The sequence below is a fragment of the Rhodamnia argentea genome, chromosome 4, assembly GCF_020921035.1.
Source record: "Rhodamnia argentea isolate NSW1041297 chromosome 4, ASM2092103v1, whole genome shotgun sequence".
In the NCBI taxonomy this organism is placed as follows: Eukaryota; Viridiplantae; Streptophyta; class Magnoliopsida; order Myrtales; family Myrtaceae; genus Rhodamnia; species Rhodamnia argentea.
This window is the reverse complement of record NC_063153.1, coordinates 27,456,645-27,479,721: the sequence shown is the minus strand read 5'-3', so window position 1 is coordinate 27,479,721 and position 23,077 is coordinate 27,456,645. Positions and strand designations below refer to the sequence as shown.

Below are 23,077 nucleotides of genomic sequence, written 5' to 3'. Positions count from 1 at the left end.
TCTTTTGATGACTTATTAATTTAGTCTTAAGTTTTTTGAAATTTTATCAATTATTCTTAAACTTATTGTTTAGGTAATTGGCCGAATAGACTTTATTAAAAAATCGTCAAAAAGTTTAGAAGTAAATTGGTAAAATTTCAAAAAATTTAGGATTAAGTTGATTCAATTAAAGTATTTAGGACTAAATTGATGAATCATCAAAAGGTTCGGGATTGAACTGGCACAATCGAGACGTTTATAACTGAATTGGTCGCGGAACAACATGTTCATGGTTTTTTGTCTTTTCAATAAGTATATTTTCTTTTCGCGGCATCTCTATGCATTTTTCACGTAAATGGGAACCTATTTGCTAGTGTTGCTATCTCTTCTTTTTTCCCTTTTATTTTTTGTATTTTGCTGATATTGTCCTCGAAAGTGAGGTTTGTCTCATTATTAGCTTTCCAATTTTACCCTTGTATTTTCAAAATCTCATTTTATTTCTCCACTTCAATTTATTTATCTCATCAAGAAACTTTTTCAAAGGCAAGAATCATTCAAATTCATGCGCATTTTAGGTCGGTACGCGAGTAAGTTTGGTTCCAATGTGTAACATTGTATACTAATAAAATTCAGAACTTTAACTGCACCGGGAAAAATAAAAAACTTGAGATTATTTGACTTTCTTACCAACATGCAAATTCTTTCTAGAAAGAAAACATCAAATGGAAATTTTGCTATTTTTCCTGTAACTGAAAACAAACGCCAATTCAAATCATATGTCAACATATGTGGGTGGCTGATCCGGCCGATCATAGGCCATGGCCGGCGCCTATTTTTCTTTCCTTTTTCTTTTTGCCACTTGCCGACCATAGGCCATGGCCTAAGTGAGGGTCGTCCTAGCCCGCCACAGGTGAGAATATGCCTCGCCGACGCTTGCCCAGGCTAGGGCGGCCTTGTCATCCATGGCCTGTGGTCGGCACAGGCAGAACGAGATGGGAAAGAAAGCTAAAAAAAATTCAAAAAAAAACCAAAAAATTGTAAAAATATCCACGTTAGTGTCGGTTGTGCCACATAAGATTATTGGCATCCACGCACATAAGATTGTTGGCATCCACGCTAGCGATTTCTGATCTCAATTGGTTGGATGGACCGCATTGGTACCAATGTGAAAATATTTAAGACTAAATTGATCCATTGAAAGGTTTAAAACTAGATTAACACCTAATGCAATAAATTTATGGGTTTTCTTGCGTATGTTTCCCCGATAAAGGGGTGTGTTTTGATTTAAAGAGAGGAAATATAGATGTTTGGTAGAAACTTAAGAGTTTGGAGTCACATTATTCCCAGATCCTTTCGTCCTCGCGCCGCTATCTTCGATTCACTTCCGTTCTAGTTCGAACGATAGATAACTCTCCACTTTCAATGTCGATCACAATCTCGACTCGATCATCCGAAACATTCGAATTGCAGAGTTTGAGATACCAAACCTATCCACAACCCCATTTGAACAGATAGAAAAAAAACTAGAGGAGAGAGAGAGAGAGAGAGATGCATGGCAACGACGTAATCTTGAGCTCTTCCGAGTTGCGCTTTCGCCCATCGATTTCCGCTTGCGAGAGAATGGGGGGTTTCGCTCACAACGGCGCACTCATACTCTACCCTTCGCTCCTCCTCATCATCTTGTTCTCCTCCGTGAATCACCATTTCGACATCTTCCCTTCCCCTCCATCTTCTTCTTCTTCTTCTTCCAACCACGGAGCTAATGTTGCCCAGCAAGAGAAAGAACAGGCTCTCCTCCTCTCCTTAAGCGCGAGCAGAAGAAACTTCGTCACCGGTAGCAGCACTGCTGCTGCTCGAACCAGAGTGAGTTCTGTTCTGTCCACTTTCTCTAACGATTCAGCACCAGAAAGAGAAAAGAAAGGGAAAAAAAAAAGAGGTTCCTTTTTAAGATACAGATGATTATTTCGATGTGCTCGGATCGAATTCCTTACGAAAAGTTTGCGAGGAATCTCTACTGTTCCATCCAAGGACTTTGTCCGTGGGTGGTAATTCTTCGCAACGGCGATCATCTCCGTCACTTTGCGAAATCGGCTGACATATCGCCATGAAAATAGTTAAAATTTCACCAACTGATTGCCAGAAAAATCTCATTTTTTTTTTCCTCCTTCTTTTTCGTTTTTTTGTGGGTTATGTTATGGTGCAGCAAAAGAGAGCTCACGTCGTTGTTGATAGGAAGGAGGAGAGCTTAGCAAGAGCGAGGGCAGCGATAAAGAGAGCGAGCAGCGGGAAGATGACCGTCGTCAACAACAGCACTTCGCGTTATCAGGAGGACAGATTTGTTCCGAGCGGACCCGTTTACAGAAATCCTCGCGCCTTCCATCAGTTAAGATTTCTCCACTCTCTCTCTCTCTTGTTGACTTCTTCATGGATATTGGTCAAATGGATGCTTGTTACTGTAGCTATTTCCTGATTTCTACTCATCGTTTTCCTTTCAAAGCTTGAAAATAAGCGAAAAAATCGTTCGAAACGACCAATTACGATGATATTTATTTGGGTATTTCGAAAGGTTCCGAGTGTTCCCAGTCAAATAAAACTAAGCTAGGGTTACAAATGTCTAGTGGGTCTTCTCTTTCTCGCTCATCCAAACTAGGGTTCAATAACCTACACCTGCTTTCTATACCGATAAATAAGATCTTGGTTTAGTGTGATTGGTAGAGTCACGATCGAGGTTGAAAATGTTTGTGATACCTCATTGTATGGCCACAATAATTTAATCAATCTTTAGCCCTAAACTTTTTACCGTACAATTCGGAAACGGTCGATAATAATGTAGATTTGGATTTATACACCAAAGATGGGGAAAAAACGACATTGTTAACCGATCTATATGTCACGGAAAGATCTTGAATCATCTTTTCAGCACAAATTAAAACTTGGAAGTATTTTAACTTCAAACTTTCATCGTGTAAGCGCCAATTAAATTATCGATGTTGTAAGATGAACCAATAATCTGAAATTCTCAAGCTAAATATCTCATTATTCGTAAATCTCGTATATGTTCTATTTCTTTACTAATACTTCGCATATTGTTGAAAGCTTTTCAATGGAAAATTCACTAAATTAACCAAAATCAAAATTTTCGCACTTTATATTTTCGAATATTTTTATGCACTAGTATGTATCTATCTCTTTTGTACTAGGGTTTTGGGATATTCTTCGCACATTAAATAGGGGATTTTCTTTTGAAATTTGTAGAAACTCATTGTTTTCCATATTTGAAATGGAAACATTTTGTTGAATATCGTAGCCTTTTAAATATTTAATGTTTAATTTTTGGTCAAATCTATTTCCGAGAATTACAGGAATTGTTTGTGGATATGATTAATCGGGTATTCGACGATTGCGAAATCAAATAGGATTCAGGACTATATTTGATTTGTTTAGTAGATTGCAGATAATATAACCTAACTTATTATCTAACTATAATATCCTTAATCAGTTAAGTTTTTGAAAATTTATAAGATTATCAAGTTATTGTCTCACTCTCACCTTGTCCGCATCATCCACGCAGGAGCCACGTGGAGATGGAGAAGCGATTCAAGGTGTGGGCCTACAAGGAAGGAGACCAGCCCTTGTTCCACAAGGGCCCGATGAACGACATCTACTCGATCGAGGGCCATTTCATCGACGAGCTCGAGGGCGGTCGGAGCCCGTTCTCGGCCCATCGCCCCGACGAGGCCCTGGCCTTCTTCATCCCGGTCAGCGTCGTCAACATCATCCAGTTTGTCTACCGCCCGTACACCACGTACGCCCGGGACCGCCTCCGGAATGTGGTGGAGGACTACATCGGCCTCGTCTCCCGGAGGCACCCCCATTGGAACCGAACCGGGCGGGCGGACCATTTCATGATCTCTTGCCATGATTGGGTAAAAAGCGAGATATCTCTTTCCTAATTGTTGTACTAAATCATCAAATTTGAAGGAAAACTCCAAATAAGGACATAAAGTGGCATAGTAGTTTCAAATAACGGCGCCGAAGTGATCATGTAATCTCAAAAAATGAACTGATCTCAAGAGCATTTTCGTCATTTACTATTTTGATTTTTTTTTTTTTTTTTTTTTTAAAAATATATATGAAAAAATGCCATTTTTTTAGATTACATGGCCACTTTAGGCTTTTATTTGAAACAAAATTCGCTTTAGACGCTTATTTGAGAAAATAAAAACATTTCAGATCCTTATTTGAAATAAAATTCACTTTGGGTCCTTATTTGAAATTTTCTCAAGTTTAAACGATGGTTAGGTCCTAAGTTGATTTTTCGAGCGTTAATAAAATAAAATTCGTCGATTGCTCTTTCTAACTTTAGGCCCCGGAAGTATCCAATGGCCATCCCCAGCTCTTCAAGCACTTCATCAGAGTCCTATGCAATGCCAACAGCAGTGAAGGTTTCCAGCCATCTAGAGACGTCTCGTTGCCCGAAATCTACCTTCCGCGCGGAAAGCTGCTGTCGCCCCGGCCCACTCCGCCCCCGGACAACCGCTCGGTCCTCGCCTTCTTCGCCGGCGGCGTCCACGGCCACGTGAGAAAGGAGCTGCTCCGTCATTGGAAGGACAAGGACGACGAGGTCCGAGTGCACGGGTACCTCCCCAAGTCGCTCAACTACACCGAGCTCATGGGCCAGAGCAAGTTCTGCCTCTGCCCCAGCGGGTACGAGGTCGCGAGCCCCAGAGTGGTGGAGTCAATCTACGCCGGGTGCGTCCCTGTGATCATCTCCGACGGCTACGTGCTCCCGTTCAGCGACGTCCTCGACTGGAGCAAGTTCTCGGTTCACGTCCCGGTTCGGGAGGATCCCCGACATCAAGAGGATCCTCAAGAGCATCCCCGGGGAGGAGTACCGGGAGAAGCAAAGGCGGGTCGTGGAGGTGCAGCGGCACTTCGTGGTGAACCGGCCGGCCGAGCCGTATGACATGATGCACATGGTGATGCACTCCGTGTGGCTCAGGAGGTTGAATTTGAAGCTGCCGCTGTGAATTCTTTCGGACAAGGCATAGTCTGGACTGGTGGTTTGAACTGTATAAACTATATAGTACTGAATGTACAAATTGAAATAGTTTGGGGGTGGAGAGAAAGATGGCAACACGCAGCAACTAGACCCTGAAGGTGTCCGCACATAGAAAATACAAATTAATTAAAATTTTGGCCGATTTTACATTAGTCGAATATTTTATTAAAATTTAATTGTATGTTGCGAATCACAAATTTTATAGTAAATGTTTTTTGATAGTCTTTGCGTAAGTCCTCATGGTCATAAGTTCAGCAACGTCAAAGTGGAATGTGAAGATTGGTTCTTGTCGCAACCTAAAAATTCAAAAAAATTTCCAAACTAATGGATTATTGGGTTAATTATTTAACTAATCTAACTCGGACTCTCCCAAGTTCATACCAAATCGCAACTTAAGATTCAATTGATTAACATGCAATGTATTTTAATTTTGGAGCCGCCACTAATCATTTATGGTAGGTCGATTAGAAACATAAATAAAATAGCAGCAGGACTATTTTATTCCTACGAACTAGAGATTAAGAGTTTGGAGACTTGATTACGCCAAATTACTCTAACACTCTTTCGGTACCATTTTATTTCATGAAAAATCATTTGAGAAGGCAACATTAATTGATTTTAACCTAAGTCGCTAACAAAGGTTATCATGTGGGTGCACAATCAATTAATGAACATCCAGAAGTCAATATAATGAGCATCGCCACAAAATTATTGTTTTCACTTTTTGATTTTTTTTATATGGATGCATGAAAAAACTATACTACATGCAATGCATGAAATTATTCTAGGATGCTATGACATGGCAAGATGACGTGGCAAAGATGAATTTTTTTACTTTCGGATGAATTTATTCACCAAAATAGAACTATGTTAAAATAATTTTTATCTTGCATATTTTGGGTTTTTTTCCAATTTAATTTTTTAAAAATAATATTTACAAAAATATTTTTTAAAAATAAATATTAACGATTTGGGCCTCGCTTCTATTTAAACATGCAATTTCTACTCTAGTATGCAATCCGAGCAAGGCTTGCTAAATAAAAAAATTAGATATGGGCCAATATCTACCACTTGCTCTAAGCAGCTTGCCGAGCGCCCACTTGCCTGCTCGGCGGTTAGGTGCCGAGCAAGCCCATTGCCTTTTTTTTTTTTTTATAAATTTCGTTTTTTAAGTGTTTTAATTATTTATATTTATAATATTTTCATATTTTTTAACATGTTTATATTTATTTTATTTATATTTTTTTTTTGCGAAGCTTATCTTTATAACATAATTAGTATTAATTAATACAAAAATTTATTAAGATTTATAATTCATAAATAATGTTGTAATTATGTAATTAATTGAAAATATTCGCATAAGGAAAATCCTCAATACCAAACGAAAAGAAACCCTAGCCGCAAGATAAAAAATAAAGCCCAAAAAAAAAAATTTTCGGGGGCGTTGCCCCCGAACCCCCACGCCGATTTGTTCGCACCGCAAAGGAGATTTGTTCGCTTGCTCCAAGTTGGGCCTATCGGCCCAACTCTCCACGTCACGAACCAAATCTCAATTTTTCCTCCATTTTTTGGGCCGCAACAAAATATATCGGGTCGGGTCATAAACCGGACCGGGTACATAAAATTCAAGACATATATTAACAATATATGAAATTAATTGAAAATATTCATAATATAAAATTGGTAAAATATTCATATAAATAATGTTGTAATTATGCAATTCGGTCGGCTAAAAAGATTGAAAGAGGAGGAAAGAAGGAAAGGAAGGTTCATTTAATATCGAGAAGTAACATCGAAGGGAAAAAAAATGCAAAATTGACAAGGAAAAATGGAGGAAATTTTGCAAAACCGGTCCATTTTCAACACTTTCTTTACAGCCTAGCATCGGCAAAGGACCCTCTCACCTTTCCTTCGTGTCCTACCATTCATAGCTCGTTAATTGAAAAAATAAGTACCCGTAACGAAACCTTAAAACTTATTACGAAAGTGCAATCGAATTTTAAAACTTATCGAAAAATTTACAGTTGAGTCTCAAAATATTTCAAGAAGTGCAATCAAGTCCTAAATTTTATCAAGTCGATACAATCCTTGCAGCCGAAACACCGTTGACCAGTGAATTAATTTTTGCGGGAAGGATTCACGGGACTCTTTACTATCAATGCGGTTGACGAGGCCACGTGCGCGCGGTCAATTTTGCATTTTTTTTCCTTTCGATGTTACTTCTCGATATTAAATGAACCTTCCTTTCCTTCTTTCCTCCTCTTTCAATCTTTTTAGCCGACCGAATTGCATAATTACAACATTATTTATATGAATATTTTACCAATTTTATATTATGAATATTTTCAATTAATTTCATATATTGTTAATATATGTCTTGAATTTTATGTACCCGGTCCGGTTTATGACCCAACCCGATATATTTTGTTGCGGCCCAAAAAATGGAGGAAAAATTGAGATTTGGTTCGTGACGCGGAGAGTTGGGCCGATAGGCCCAACTTGGAGCAAGCGAACAAATCTCCTTTGCGGTGCGAACAAATCGGCGTGGGGTTCGGGGCAACGCCCAAAAATTTTTTTTTTTTTTGGGCTTTATTTTTTATATCGCGGCTAGGGTTTCTTTTCGTTTGGTATTGAGGATTTTCCTTATGCGAATATTTTCAATTAATTACATAATTACAACATTATTTATGAATTATAAATCTTAATAAATTTTTGTATTAATTAATACTAATTATGTTATAAAGATAAGCTTCGCAAAAAAAAATATAAATAAAATAAATATAAACATGTTAAAAAATATGAAAATATTATAAATATAAATAATTAAAACACTTAAAAAAACGAAATTTATAAAAAAAAAAGGTAATGGGCTTGCTCGGCAGCCCAACTGCCGAGCAAGTGGGCTGCTCGGCGTTGGGCTGCCGAGCAGCCAAGCTGGCCCACCAGGCCAGCCGCTCGGCAGCCCAGCTGCCGAGCAAGCCTCGCTCGGCAGCCCAACCGCCGAGCGAGGCCCAAATCCGTTAATATTTATTTTTAAAAAATATTTTTGTAAATATTATTTTTAAAAAATTAAATTGGAAAAAAACCCGCATATTTTAGAGTTTACATTGACCTAAACCCTAATATATTGAAGATATATTATTTTAAACATAAGATTCTATTTAAACATGCAATTTCTACTCTAGTATGCAATCCGACCTAAATAAAAAAAAATTAGATATGCAATATCTACATGATGTTATTTTTTAAAAGATGCAATTTTCAGATATGCAAAGCGAATGAATGCAATTTTTTAGAATTTTCAAGATTACATCATACGGCGGATATATATTCTAAAAAAAATCAAACAATTCAAATCAAATTAGGAAAGTGAATATGCCAATCAATGTCAATCAAGAAAGTGGATATATCAATCAAATTTTGAAATATTTCGCGAATATTTGAGTCAACCTTTAATTCGTAATCATACGATTAACTATTGAACCAAAATCCTTGTCTAATCGAGTATTCCATCAATGACGTTCTCGATTGTGTGACAAGTTGCGGATTAGGAAAGACAATTTTCCTAATCAACCTGTATTTTCAAAAGATATCAACTTTAATGCTATGCAAGATATGCTCAAATATGCAAACGTAATATATGCAAATATATTCAAGATAGGCAATAAAAATATTTAAAATCATAATTTTACCTATCTTGCGGATATCCTTCCTAATTCGAATTAGATCAAATTGCATGAGATCGCTTATGGATTGGACCGACGGAGCTCACATGCACACGGATGATCATGGCGGAACGACTTTCGATGGGACACTTTGGCAAGTACAACAATGCCTACAGATTTAATAGCTTAAACCAAACTTAAGCCAAAGCCAATAATCGAGTTAGTGGACTCCTTGAATGTGGTCGCAAGTCAAGAGGACTCCACCGAGAATTAAATAAACAATCAAGTAGATGACAAACGCCTGGGCAAGATGAAGATGTCATCTTCGCTCCCAATGAACGAAAGTAAACCTACACGAAAATAAAGTGTCGATGCAACAAGGACTTGAACGTCTCTGATGGGCACGTCCACAACTGAGTGAGACCGAATGAGAACCTCAACTTATGTAAGTGATCCCCAAGGTGGAATCTTCTCCAAGTCTTCGTTGAGCATTTCTCAATTCAGATCAAACTTCCATCAGAAGCTATCTCGACCGCCGCTTAGGATCTTGGTTTTACCTGCAAAGAAAAGAAAGAAACTTTTCTCTTCTCTTTTGTAAGCTCTCTCTTTTTTTTTTTTAATGTGAATTTTCTGTCATGTATTCCTACGTGCGCTCCTTTCTTCCCTACAGGTTTACTTCATGATTAGTGGGTAAACATGAGAAAACAACAAAGAATTCGAAGTAGAGGCATGAATCAGTAGTGTTTCATAAGATAACGATGGTGAATATCCAAAGGCGAGGATCTTGTCTGGAATTTGTCCACTAATTACGGTGTCTTCGGGAGCACCATGTAAGTACTTTCATTGAGATTGCTAGACTTTTTGCAGGGACTTGCCAAGAAACCTTCATTGGAAATTACCTAGACGCCTGGATCTTCGTGGATGGTTTGTTCAAAGTTCTTGACCCTATTGGTGAAGCCGTGGTCAAAAAGAAAGCCTCGGTCTTCTCCACCTCCTGTCTTTTTCTATGGCCGTGAACTGGCCGTCAGAATTCTCTCTAGCCGTGTATGACAATTGTGTGGCCTCCCCCCAAAATTGTGAGCAAAGTTATGCTTATATAGGCTTAGATTTATGATTTTCTTTAAGAGCAAAATCTGTTATTTCCCTAATCTAGAGCCTAAAAGATATATTCAAATCAAGATTGCTCAATTATCTAACATTTTCCAATTTGGCATTTATTTATTGCAATTTTCGGCTATTTAATATGTGCAATGGCCTTGGCCGAATTTGTGTTCTCGTGGGCTCACTCGCGAATTTCCGGGATTGAATTAATGCTTTCTCAAAATAATAGACATTTAGTTAAAAGCCTTAATTTTTAAATGAACTGATTTTAGCTCAAAATAGGTCCAATATAACCTCATTAATATCGGCACCCCCTACCTATCTTAGTCGAAATTCTCATATTAAGTCTGGTCCAATCACTAGTCAAATTAAGCTCAATTGACTCACCTATGGTCTATATGCAAGTATGACTGACAAAAAATAAAAAATAAAAATAAAAATACGATACATGAAAAATTAATTTTTGGTGAGAACTAATGTTAATTCTCATTTTGTGCTTAAATAAATGATTTACTAAAAAAAATCAAAATTTAGATGTCAACAGTTCTCGGGCGGGAGTACTAGCTTTTTGAAAATTATTCAAAAAATGCTATAATTATTGCACGACGGCTAATTCAGTCATAAACTTTTCAATTACACCAATTTAGTCTTAAACCTTTTTAACGATTTGTACCATTTCAATCATAAATCTTCCGATGATTTGTGTCATTTTAATCCTAAATCTACTATTTGAATAATTCGTTGAAAGGACAAAATTGGCAAAACTTCAAAAGGTTTATGATTAAAGTAACATAATCAAAAAGTTCAAGAGTAAATTGGCAAGTCGTCAAATTATTTAGCGCTAAATCAATACAATTAAAAGGGTAAAAAGGTTAAAACTGAATTGGCCGTCATATAATAGTCTTGGGACTTTCTAGATAATTATCCTATTGTTGTTATACTGAAATTTAAAAGGCGTAAGGACATCTCAAGTACCAAAATTTGTGTACAATACTCACTTTGGTATCATTTTTTTATTAAACAATTTTGTTGAAAAATTTTTATTTGAATGCCAACTCCAGTAAACTTTGCCGAAAATCTTACATGGCATTTACGTGGCTCGCCGGAGGATCCTAGTCAACAATAAAAAATGCTAAAAATTAATAAAAAAATTCATGTAATATTAAAAAATTTAAAAATAAGCTAAAAAAACAAAAAGAAAAGCTAAAAAGTAAAAAAAAAATCACAAAATCAAAATAAAAAAGAAAATAGAAGCAATGGCAGCTCACCGAGGCTCGACGGCGCCTCTTGGCCATCCCCCACCCTCGCCGGCCCGGTCTGGCAAGGGTGGAGCGGTGGTGATGAGGGCTTTGAAAGCCTTTGCCGCGGCAAACAACCTTAACTTTTTTTTAGCTTATTTTTAAGTTTAATTGTCCACATGGATTTTTTTTTTATTTAAATTTCTGCGTAATGTTAAAAAATTAAAATAAGTGAGATGCAAATTAGTTGGCTGAAATCTCTCATTGTTCGAACTAAAGTGATCATTTTTCCTCCAATTTGACACTTAAATGAGCCGGTGAAAAGCTTTGGAATTAAAATGAGTGCCATACACAAATTTTGACACTTATGATGTCCTTCTATCAAATTTAAAGTGTATTTTGTGTTTGAGCAATCATGAAGTTATCTACCTTTAAGTAATATAGTAGAAGACCAAGCAAGAAAGCGCACGGACAGCAAACCTAGTCGGTGTATCGGGATTCTCGTCTCGAACTTAAAGATCATCTATTCGAATCTCACTAACTGTGTGCTACCTTCTCTAGTCAAGACCGCCCTACAAGCCAAATGTATTGATTAAACGGATTCATGAGAAGTGTTCTATAAACTTCTAGGTATCGAGTCACCAACGTCTGTATTTCCAATTTATATCCATGAACAAGTGCGTATAAAACATATTTGCAACTTTCATTCCAATCAGTTTGGTTTGCCGCGATTTCTCGACATTGACTTCACCAATCCAAAATCGAGCGCCGATTCCTTTCTTGATTCTCGATCGCCTTTTCCATGAGGATCGTGATTCTCTTTCCGAGTTTTTCCAAAAATCTAGAGCAACCAGACAGAAAATCTGGGATTTCGATTGCGTTATCTTGTTATATTTGTGGCAGAGTTGGCATACGGGGTGGGGTTGGTTTGGTTCGGTTCGGGTTTGGGTTTGGGCGGGTCATAAATGGGTTTGGCTCGGTGCAGGGGGCACGACCGGAAGACTTAGACGGATCGTGACGCGGTCAACCGGAGTCTGGATTGTTCACAACGGTTGTCGTGGTTTCACCAGTGTCGCTGGGTTTCTAAACTAAGTTAGAGGAAGAGACAAGCGTAGTGAAGAGAGAAGAGAACGAAGAGGGAGAGAGAAGGGTCGTCTTGAGTCCTATTATAAATGGGTTGGAAATGAATTCATTTAAAGAATCTATTTGCTGCCCATTTATTTTAGGCTTTTCATTTTAGAACCCCCGTTTAAACTCATTTATTAAGTTTAACGCGACTCATTTATGGCCTATTCACATAATGTTGAGCTAATAAATGAATTTAAGACCAATTTTGATAGGTCTAATTTGCGGGGATGAAAAGGCAGATTTTTTTTTTAAAAGATAAATCATGGAAGGAAACAATACGCCCTCGATGCGCCGTGGATTGGAAGTCGTAGCTTTAGCTTAGAAGGATGGATGTTTCGATAAAGCAGTTAATCTCGTCATTAACCCCATTTTAACAGAGCTGCTCTCTAATTCTTGTTTACGTTTCGCGCTGTGAAATCAATCGTCTAAAATTACATGATGCCAACAATAAAAAAATTAAGAGTATTTTTTTACGGGAAGAAAAGTAAATTTTCACAATCCCTATGAATACCCCCATACAACAATAAGATGAAAAAATGAAAAAAAAAATGAAATGAAAAAATTTCATTACAAAAAGTCATGGCAACAACCATATGAGACAAAACTACTTTACTAGATTCATTAACTGATAAAGAAAGAGATTTGAGAAATTATTTTAGTAAAAAAATAAAAACAGGCGAAGAGGTATTTAAATTTGTTAGGACACCAACGTTATTTTTGGGTGAACAGGAATTTGGGCGTTTTTAAATCCGAAATTCCGATTTTATTCCCAACATTCCTCGCGATTAGGGCCAGTAAGTGAATATAATATAGACAATTTTTAAAAACAAAAAAACTTGAGGTTGACAAGTTTGATAGTACTATCATTACTTCTGACCCCACGATATTTCAATTAATGAGTGATTTATACAAAATTCGGGATGATGGTATGTGGGTCTATGGTAAGAAACAACTTACAAGATTGTTAGACTGTCGGAAAAATATTTTTCTAAAAAAAAAAAAAGAAAAATCACTGGAAAAATGTTTTAATCTAATTTAATTTCTTTTTATTATTAGCATAATGAGCGGCAATTCTGGTTTTGGAAACGTTACATGTAAAAGGGTCCACGTCACATTTCACGCCCTCCGCGATGTCAGTTACAATATCTTCTCACACGAGACCACGAGTCGTCCCTCGCGCGTGACATTTTCGTAAAATCTCCGTTTCGCTCTCAAATCCTCCCTCTGTAACCTCTTTCCCTCGCTTTCCCGAGAAAAAACCCCAGAGCCTCCTAGCTCCCCACGAGAGAGAAAAAGCTCCATCGCCCCCTCCCGCCCTGGAAACGACGTGGGATCGGAGACGAAGCTTGAAATGGAGACTCGTCATGGAATCGCAGTTGCCAAGGTGGTTCTCTGCTCTGTGTGTTTGGTGTCCGCCGCTCTGGTTCTGCTGTCCTCGTTCGATTTCGGCGACATGGCGTGGTTCGCTCCCGATCCTTCTGCGTTGAAGTCTAGCTCGCCGATGGCTCGTCAGTTGGTGATGCGGGAGAAGGCGACGAGCTCGAGCGATCTGGTTCGAGCTGCGAGCTTCGCGTCCGCTGAGTCCTCCCTTGGAGTTCAGTCGAGTACACGTAGAAACACGACGACGATCGTAAGTTTCAGTGGCTGAGTGTAGCAAACGCACACGATCTCTGGTTTTTTTTCTCTCTTTTTTGGTGCAGCGATGGCAGTATTCTGCCGTAAGATTACTAGTTTTCTCTCTTTCTCGCTCCTTAAATGTATGATTCTCTGTTCTGACCAGTTTGATCGTCGAACCAGAAATCTTAGTAGGAGTGATTATCTCTGTATCTCCGTTTTGAGTGTTGATTGCGTACTTTGCGGTTCGATCGCTCGTTTTCCCTTCTCGCTCCTTCGTTTATGTTGTTTCTCTGTTCTGGCCTGTGTGATCGTCGAACCTAAATCTTGATGGGAGTACAAAAGTTTAGTTCAATCGATGCTATGTATCCAGATTTAATTCAAGCTCTCTTCTCAATTTTGACGTCAATCCGTTGATCCAATCCTTAGAGAAAGACCAAGAAAGCGAGGGAAGAACGAAAGCTGGAGCTAGGATTAGCGAAAGCACGGGCGGCGATTCGGAGAGCCGCAAAGCTCGGCGATCGTCCTTCCAACCGCACCGGCCATGGCACTTCAGAGGCCGCGTACCGCAATCGTCGCGTGTTTCTCCAGTAAGTTGCTCGAATTCGTGTTGTTTTCTCTCTCTGAATTGGTTCAAGCATCGCCCGAGTTCAGCTTTGATTCTGCAATTGACTTGATGATTCCACGAACACAATATAGTAGTGGTCTCTCCGCTTTCACCTTACTCTATTGGTGATTCGGTATTCATCACGGGGATGATTAAAGTTAGCTTAGTCTAAAGCAAACACAACATGTCAATTCGTTACTTACTAACCACTAATGGAAACACACCTTTTATAGCACTCAAAACTAAAGCTGGAGCCTAGAGATATCAAAACAAGATTAAGGCCCCGTTTGTTTCACGAAAAAAAAAAATTAAAACTATTTTCCTGAAATTGTTTTTTTGAAAAAAATAATCACTTATGATACGTTAAATAGCTAACCAATAGAAAATGTTTTCGTTATCAACGGCCATTTATGCCTAAATATTACTTTCGTCCATTCATTTTTGTAAATGAGATGGACAATTATTTTTAGGGAAATATTTTTCAAATTATTCATTTTCTGTGAAACGACCGCATCCTAGGAAACTGATTTACGCACATACTATAATGTGAGGTGGTTGAAGATAGTCCGCTTGTTAATCGGAAATCCACTGTCTGTCACATCATTCGGTAAATTACTTGTAAATTGATTTTTGTATTGTTACGTGAGGTGTGCTAATTCCGATCCTCGATGGCATTGGCATACCCATCCAAGTGATTTTTAATTTTTTTTTCCCGAAAGCAAAATTTTCAATTTCATCCTTGTGAATTGATACATTCAGACTTAACCAGGACTGGACTTAAGGGTCCCTGGCTTCACCTATCATGTCCCCTGGTCATTTAACAAAGAAACCTTGTTGCTCAAGCCGCGCATGCGCTCACTTCTTCATGACACGCACGAGTCGCCTTCCTGCACTCAAAAAGCTGTGGAAAAGAAAAAAGCAATGTGCTCATTGGTAATAAGTCATTTGGCTGGGGAAGTGGCACTTGACCCTGAAATTCAGTGGGTGGAGCAACTTCTAAGAACTCAAACTCTGATAGTGAATGGTCCCTCGTCCACTTCCCCACCCATTAATCTTCAAGATGGTGAAGAAGCACTTATGTTCGGCAGCCTGTTCAATTGGGCTACTAGAAATTCTCACTGTAGACTTGTGGACCACATTGCCTTTTCCAGTCATGACACCCTCTGCCCTCTCTCGTTAGCTTAAGAGACCTTGTGCATATAAGGCCAGGCAGCATCACTCTGAATATTACTTACGGCAGAGGCTGAACAATTATGAAAGAGATACTAAGAAGATTCATCAAACAGTTTTTTGTGAAGTTGCTGCTTGGGTTGTTTTCTTTTCTTTGCTTTTTGACTAGATGATGTGTTCAAACGTTCAGTTCAACTAATCTCTAAAGATATGTAGGAATCACTGCTTACGGTTTCATTAAGTTATAGAATAGAGTGCCTAAACGTAGAAGAAGATGAAAAAGTCGAAGAAAGTCAAATTAGGACACTTTCATGAAGTTTGTCTTTGTCCAACTTTTCTTTTATTTACTTTTTTGACTGCTCTAATTTGAAATAAATAAATTACAAAAACAGTTAATTTACCGTATAGTAGAAAATTTAATTATGTAGTTGATAATACTTATAAAATCACGGATTGATTATACATGCCGTTGAAAATATGTGTGTCGCATATCTAAAATTGTAGTTGCACGACGCCAAAAACCAAATAAGCTAAACGAAGAACCCGTATCTGCACACCATGTAACTTATTATTTTGATTCAAGTTTTTTGACATGTTTGACTTATACTCCAAGTCTGCATCGATTCTTTATTATGGTATTATGATCTGGTACTGATCATGCTAATCAATTGCGTGCTAACTTGTACCATTGCAAAGTCTGTATCTTAATCCCGACGAAATGGAGGATCCATCATGATTTGCCCAGTTCCTCCACTCGAAAGCATGAGAGGGACGTCCATATGTAGTACCCACGAATAGGCCACTAATTAATACTGCTTGGCCCAATAAAAACCATAATGATGACTTGACCATTTAAGTAGCCCCTTAATAAAGCTAATTTCGTATACATATGCAGGAGTTACATGGAGATGGAAAAACGGTTCAAGGTCTACGTGTACTCGGAAGGGGAGCTGCCCATCGTCCACGACGGGCCGTGCAAGGACATCTACACCATGGAAGGCCGGTTCATACACGAGATGGAACACGGGCCATCGGCCAGGTTCAGGACGAGGGACGCGACGCGTGCCCACGCCTACTTCTTGCCGTTCAGCGTGACCCGGATGGTCCAGTACCTGTACCAACCTCTCACGTACGACGTGACCCCTCTCCAGCAGTTCGTCGCCGACTACGTGAGGGCGGTCTCGGCGAAGTACCCGTTTTGGAACCGGACCCGTGGGGCTGATCACTTCATGGTGGCTTGTCATGATTGGGTGAGTCTGCCGTCGCCGCTCTCTACAGTGCTCCTACCTCGTATTGTCTCGTGAAAATTTTATGGCTTATTTTTAGTTGGCATTTTTAGGGCTTTGCCTTCAATGGAAAATCATGCTTCTTTGCTTCTACGTCACATCACGAGTTTCGGCATTAAGTAACTAATGCATATGTGTTTTGGTACTAGCTAGCTTTTAGCCTAGGCTTCAAAGGTGGATAAACTAATGTAACAATAGCATATATACGTCTGAAGCCTTTTAATGTCCAGAAATTTTAAAAGTTTACCCTTTTTGGTTATGGCAGCATACAATCTCAGTCTGATATGATTAAAGGAATAGCTGACAACAGGCTAGGCTTGTACTTTCCAAGTGGGGCTTACATAAAAATTCCATAAAGAAATACTTCAGGTATTATCTTTTTGAGGCCAAGATTTAATAACGTTACAAAACCAAAAGTCATTCTGCTTCTTGACTGCATGTCTAGTTTTTGGTCTCTTTGTTATGAAATAAATATCAAGCACGAAAAAAAAATGCATAATGCTCATAAAATGGAATAGATACTACAATGTCGATCAAATTCATTTGAATCATTGATCTTGTGAAGCTCACGGCGGAATCCATATAATTGACAATTCATATAGACTTGTTCCACGTGATTCATAGAACATGTAACAAAGTTTCTACATAAAATAGGATTATGCTCCCATTTCGGATGGGCTTCCTTCAAGAGTTATGTGCAGTCAATACTGTAGAAGCATCAAGTTTATAACTTAGACATTTCACTCTGCAGATTTTGGGTCTTAAGATTTTGCAAGATAATCACAAAAATGAGATTCTTTGATTACTACCTTTGAGGTCTAGGAATTCATGACAAGATACCAACAGAGCATGCTGCTTTTGGAGAATCGAAGTCTTTTACACCACAAGAATCACATGGAAGTGATGAACATATTATAAATTGCTCATACCAATCTTCATTTGGACCATGTTTTTTGCACTTGGGGCTCCTAAAATCTATAAATTGCTTAGTTAAAAGAAAAATCTTATGACCTACAAACAAGATTGGCAAATCATCTTGGATAAGACCTAGATTGATATTTGGATTCTCAATACGATGACACCGTTCCAATTGCAGGGCCCTCATGCATCCCTTGGCGATCCTCATCTTTACAACAACTCAATCCGGGCCTTGTGCAATGCCAACGCCTCCGAAGGCTTCAACCCTCAAAAGGACGTGAGCTTGCCAGAAATCCACCTCTTGGACGGCAACATCTCCCCTAAACTCCTCTCCCCACACCCGCCACACGTCCCTCGCCCTATCCTTGCATTCTTCGCGGGCGGCCTCCATGGCCCGATCAGGCCTCTCCTCCTTGGCTATTGGAAAGACAGAGGCGACCCTGATCTTCGCGTCTACGAGTACCTCCCCAAGCATTTGGACTACTACACCCTCATGCTCAAATCCAAGTTCTGCCTGTGCCCTAGCGGGCACGAAGTGGCAAGCCCTAGGATCGTCGAGGCCATTTACGCCGAATGCGTGCCGGTGATCATCTCGGAGCACTACGTCTTGCCGTTCAGCGACGTGCTAAACTGGGATGAGTTTTCAATCAAGGTCGAGGTGTCGGGTATTCCGAGGCTGAAGGAGATACTGAAGGCGGTTCCAGAGGATAAGTATAGGAGGTTGAGGCAGGGTTTGAAGGCTGTGAGGAGACACTTCGTGCTGAACCAGCCGGCCAAAAGGTTTGATGCGTTCCATATGGTGTTGCATTCTATATGGCTTAGGAGGCTGAATGTTAATCTAGGGTAAACATTTCCGATCGCTATCTGCCTTAGAACGTAGCATCTTACATAGAGTAAATAGAGATCCACGCTTGAATATAGACCTAACAACTCAAACCAAACTATGGAATAGTTGACTTGATCATACTCCGTCTTCTAAGTATATTCCACTGAACAACGTGGGACGTTCAAAACGGTGAAAAAGTAAAGTGCTCGCGGATTTGGATGGTGAATCCACGAATAGCCGACGAGAATTACTGCCTAAATGTCCGATCAAGACTTCGATTATTCACAATCCAAGGTAAACAAAAACACTGGTTATTCATGTACAATCTGTTCCACAAAAGAAAGGCCTTCTCTGGCAACTGGTCCTACAGTTCTACCATGTCAGTTTCTCCTTTATTTACAAGCCGGAAACGGAGTCATCTTGTAGCATCTCTTCCGTTTCCACCGGTGGAGCTGCACCTTTGCCCTCTTACACATTGTGCAATCTTCTGTTTTGCACTCTTGTATACCCCTCACTTACAGCTTCCTAGGACTATTAGATTGTGGAACACCCTAGAGAAAAGAATTATAACTAGTTACGTTCCGAATTTCTGGTATCACTTGATGGTGACAAAGTTGTGGGACAGTCGTTCGATCCGAGATTTCAAAAATCCTCCGAGGGATGGGAAAGGCATGGTCGGCTTTTCGGACGAGCTCTGTCTCCTGGTCTCGTCCTTCACGGCAAGCATTATGGGGCCCATCTCTCTCTTTATGCGTTCCACAAACTCCATGTCGACTTCATTCCCCGAGATGTCCTTCAGATAGAACGCATTCACCGCCTTCTCTCCCTGTGTTTCCACGTCCGCTCGGACCACAGCTAGTCCGTTCTCGCGGAGAACCCTTGTTATGTCGGAGAGCAACCCGATTCTGTTGTTCGCACATAATTCTAGCCTGAACCCCTGTATGCCAATCGGCCAAAAAAAAAAAACACAAGGTTACATCGAGTGGCATTGTGATGATTATAAGAGAAACATGGGCGTGACGACAACGGGATGAATAATCCTTCAAGTTTCGCGAAATTTCTCTAAAAGCTTCTTTACATTAAGGGGTACGCCATACTGCCTACTTCGATTTGGAGCTACCACTTTGTGCTCGAACTTTATATTATGATAAAATTACATTTGAAGATTTGGTGGTGTTACCTCACAAACTCGCCGCTCGATAGCAGCCTCCAAGCACTTCATGACGCGCTCTTTCTCGCCCTCTGTGCTCAATGCACTGCCGTCTATATGCCGGATAAAATACTCCTGCAGATGACACGAAAAAGAATGTTATAATCAAGAGATAACTGACTTAGAAACTTCATTTTTAAACAGTTCAATTAGTTCTCTCATTGAATAATAGATAAATTAAATAAAAAAAGTCAGCTATTAGACTATCTATTTTCCTTTAATCGTCATACTGATCAAGCATTCTATTAAAGAAACATACCTGATATGCATAACCTGCCCGAGCACATGCTGATGCATGGAATATAACATACTGCATGTCCGTAAGAGTGCATACGGTGTCGAACATGAGCCTACGCCGATCCTTGCACTTGATGTTCACTGCCGAATATCCTTTTTCATTCCATTCTTCAATGGAAATCCTTGGATTTTGCCCATTTCGATCCGGTCCCAACCCCATCGGCATCATCGGCGAGCTCGAAGACTCGGAAGCTGGCTCGTCGAAGTCCCTCACGGAGAGCATAAGCTGATGCAACCGCCGCTCGACGTTCGTCATCGTACCTAATTAGAGGATATGGAATACCCGTCATATATGCAAATGAGAGCTTGATATATCGTTGAGAGAAATGATTTTAGAGGACTTTCTTGGAAAATGAGTCGCTTTTTTAATCTTTTCGAAACGGAATCAAAAACCTCTGTAAGCAATGTGGGATGTTTAATAAAATGTACCTTCCCCGCCTTGAAGATCAGAAGCCTTCACTTCTTGTTGGTTTGGTGGAGTAGCCCTCTGAGAGCCGGTCGTTGGTTGTGCTCGGAGCACCATGGTGAGGTGGTCTTCGATGGTGGCGAGCCGACTCCGGTCTTCGATTGGGGTGTCAGTGCGCTGATCCGAAACGTAGGCAACGCAGGCGAGTCGGGTGTTGTGGCTCCACGCATGAACTTTGATGATGTTGCAGTGGAGGTCAGCTAGGGCAGCCGAGATCTCCGAGAAGAGTCCGGGCCTATCCGTCCCCGTCATCTCGATGGCCGTGTGCTCGTTGTAATGGTCGGACGACAGAAGAGTGCTGTTGGTATATACTTTGGCCTTGGCTTTCGGTGACGACAGTGACGATGAGCTTAGAGTTTCCCTTGTTGTGTCAATGGCCTGCATATGCTTTCTTACATTAGCATATGGTGCTTCATCAGATGGCAAAGAGAGAAATTAAGCAATACCTGCTGAATATAGTCGATGACTCTCTGGTCTCTGATTTTGTTTCCATGCTCATCTTTGACGTGAAAAACTGCACTAGTGAAGAAAAATCGGCGGTCACCGACGTACAGTATAAGTAGCTAAAATTCACAATAACTTCATGCTGTTATTGTTTCAATTTACCATCCAAAAATCAGTCTTGCATATAATATATATGGTGCATTAATCAAATTTCTAGAGAGTGGTAAGAAAATGAGAATAACTGCAATCGAACGGATACTGATCTTTGCAAATAGTTTGTTCCCTCCATCACATTGTCCGATCTGAAGTTTAGTGTTCCTAACTTATGGAATATGCGAATGAAGTAATTTTACTTATCGAGACACTCGATGACTGCTTTCTTGCATATAAATCGGTCAGCGAAATTGTACCAAATCTATTAGTATCTGTAGCATTTTGGGGCTAGAGGAAAGAAGCATTAGTACCATCCATGTTCCATCCCCCATCAGAAGAAATGTAGCTCTTGGAGATGGACAGGTTCATGTCGGTCAACACCTGGACCATTTCCAGGAGCAGCCCTTGCTTGTTTACGCTGTCGACCTGTCGGAAAAACAACGTAACTCAGTCATCATCAGGGAAAATTTCGAGGGATTAAGCAAATAGACGAAATCACGAGGGTGCTCAATGTAAGAACTCGATAATTTTTAACCCGATAATACCTTGATCACTGTGCAATCTTCCATGCTTTCGTTGTCAATGCTAACTCTGCAGCTGCAACCGATAAAATTGATTGAGACATGGATAGGTCTTTAGCATATGACTAATAGGTTCAAACAATTGCGAAAGCGTATCGGATCGGTCAGCAGCGGGAGAATGCTTACGTGGGGCCGTATATCCTCTCGCGGAGGTTCTCGAAGTCGGGATCGAAGTAAGGCCAACAAACTTTCTGCATCCTGCAAGGAACAAACAGACAAATGAACAAATTAGTCAAAATTTTAAGACAAAGCTCTTGATCATGAAGGAAATGAGACTTTGCCGCTAATGTAATCAAAAACGCAGTTCCTGTGCGGCAATAATATTCACATTGGAGATTTGTTTTCTTTCTTTCTTGTGATGATTATCACACATTGGAGTTTGAAACAGAAACAGAAAAGCATATGCACATATTGACCCGCACAGCTTCTTAGGGTTTTGTTGTCACCGTAAGGATGGAAGTTTCCATATTCAAGATAACTTCTGCGCATGAAGCTGGGAAGAAAATCCAAACTGCACAAGTGTGAGAAAGATGGGATGTTCCATAGGATAATGCATGAACATTTCGAGGGTATATAAACTGTTCTTGGACAAGCTGAGAGAGAGAGAGAGAGAGAGAGAGAGAGAGAGAGAGAGAGAGGAGAGGGAGGGAGGGAGGGCTTACTCAGCTACCACCACCAACCTGAGCAGCCTTCAGAACAGGAGAAAACAAAGGTGGGAAAGAATATGCTGAAGAAGATAGAGATGCGTTTTACTTCCTCCTTCGAAATGGGAACAACACCCACTAACCCTTTTGCCCTTTTGTTATCTCCTTCTTTCTTTCACAGAAGAGAGAGAGAGAGAGAGAGAGAGTTGAGGTCTTGGAAGGGGAGAGAGAGAGAGAGATGAGAGGTTAAATAGGCAAGGAGAAAGGACGAGAGGTGTGGATTGGAGAAGATTCAGAGAAGAGCGGGAGACAAGGCACGTATCCATTACATTTACATTCACATGCATCCTCCGCCCACAAGTCAAACCATACATATCGCCACGTTCTTCAAATATATAATCTCAGACGTCTTCTTCTGATGATGATAAGGATGAGGATGATAACAGAGGATACTACTATTCTTCTCGTGTCAAACACCACTGATTACGTCATAATCAGGTCCCGTCGACGTCACGCGTGGGGACCACGTATCTCTCTCCCTCTCCCTTTGTTCTTCCTCCCCCCTCCCTCCATCGCTGGGGGAAGGATTGGAAACCCCGTCCGTTTTCCGGTGCAATGGAGTGAAGTTTCTCGGCTGGTGCAGCTTCTGGGGAAATCAAACATGGACACGTTGCCGTGGAAATTGTGT

The 23,077-nt window shown here is 39.9% G+C and overlaps 3 protein-coding genes across 4 annotated transcripts; 2 read left to right on the top strand and 1 right to left on the bottom strand.

Moving 5' to 3' along the window:
* Window positions 1-1,608: 1,608 nt before the first annotated feature.
* Window positions 1,609-5,091, top strand: LOC115728682 (probable glycosyltransferase At5g11130). Its single transcript, XM_030658988.2, is given in 5 exon segments — window positions 1,609-1,842; window positions 2,183-2,361; window positions 3,551-3,905; window positions 4,346-4,819; window positions 4,821-5,091. Coding segments are annotated over 4 exon segments (1,110 nt in total). The 5' UTR covers window positions 1,609-1,842; window positions 2,183-2,269; the 3' UTR covers window positions 5,010-5,091.
* An 8,286-nt stretch (window positions 5,092-13,377) lies between these two features.
* LOC115728650 (probable glycosyltransferase At5g25310) lies at window positions 13,378-18,685 on the top strand. Its single transcript, XM_030658986.2, has 4 exons — window positions 13,378-13,803; window positions 14,217-14,377; window positions 16,460-16,814; window positions 17,947-18,685. Exons 1-4 carry the CDS (start codon window positions 13,525-13,527, stop codon window positions 18,613-18,615), a joined length of 1,464 nt encoding a protein of 487 aa, XP_030514846.2. The 5' UTR covers window positions 13,378-13,524; the 3' UTR covers window positions 18,616-18,685.
* A 143-nt stretch (window positions 18,686-18,828) lies between these two features.
* Window positions 18,829-22,615, bottom strand: LOC115728653 (ACT domain-containing protein ACR2). Of its 2 annotated transcripts, none has more exons than XM_030658989.2 (9): window positions 22,426-22,615; window positions 21,872-21,943; window positions 21,710-21,761; window positions 21,476-21,590; window positions 21,014-21,081; window positions 20,531-20,945; window positions 20,064-20,362; window positions 19,775-19,879; window positions 18,829-19,531 (listed from the first exon to the last, which is right to left on the bottom strand). In XM_030658989.2, the coding sequence occupies exons 2-9, from the start codon at window positions 21,940-21,942 to the stop codon at window positions 19,190-19,192; spliced, it is 1,467 nt and encodes a 488-aa protein (XP_030514849.2). In that variant the 5' UTR covers window position 21,943; window positions 22,426-22,615; the 3' UTR covers window positions 18,829-19,189. The 2 variants fall into 2 exon arrangements, with proteins under 2 accessions (XP_030514849.2, XP_048134106.1); XM_048278149.1 differs by having other exon boundaries at window positions 22,408-22,614.
* Between the last annotated feature and the right edge of the window lie 462 nt (window positions 22,616-23,077).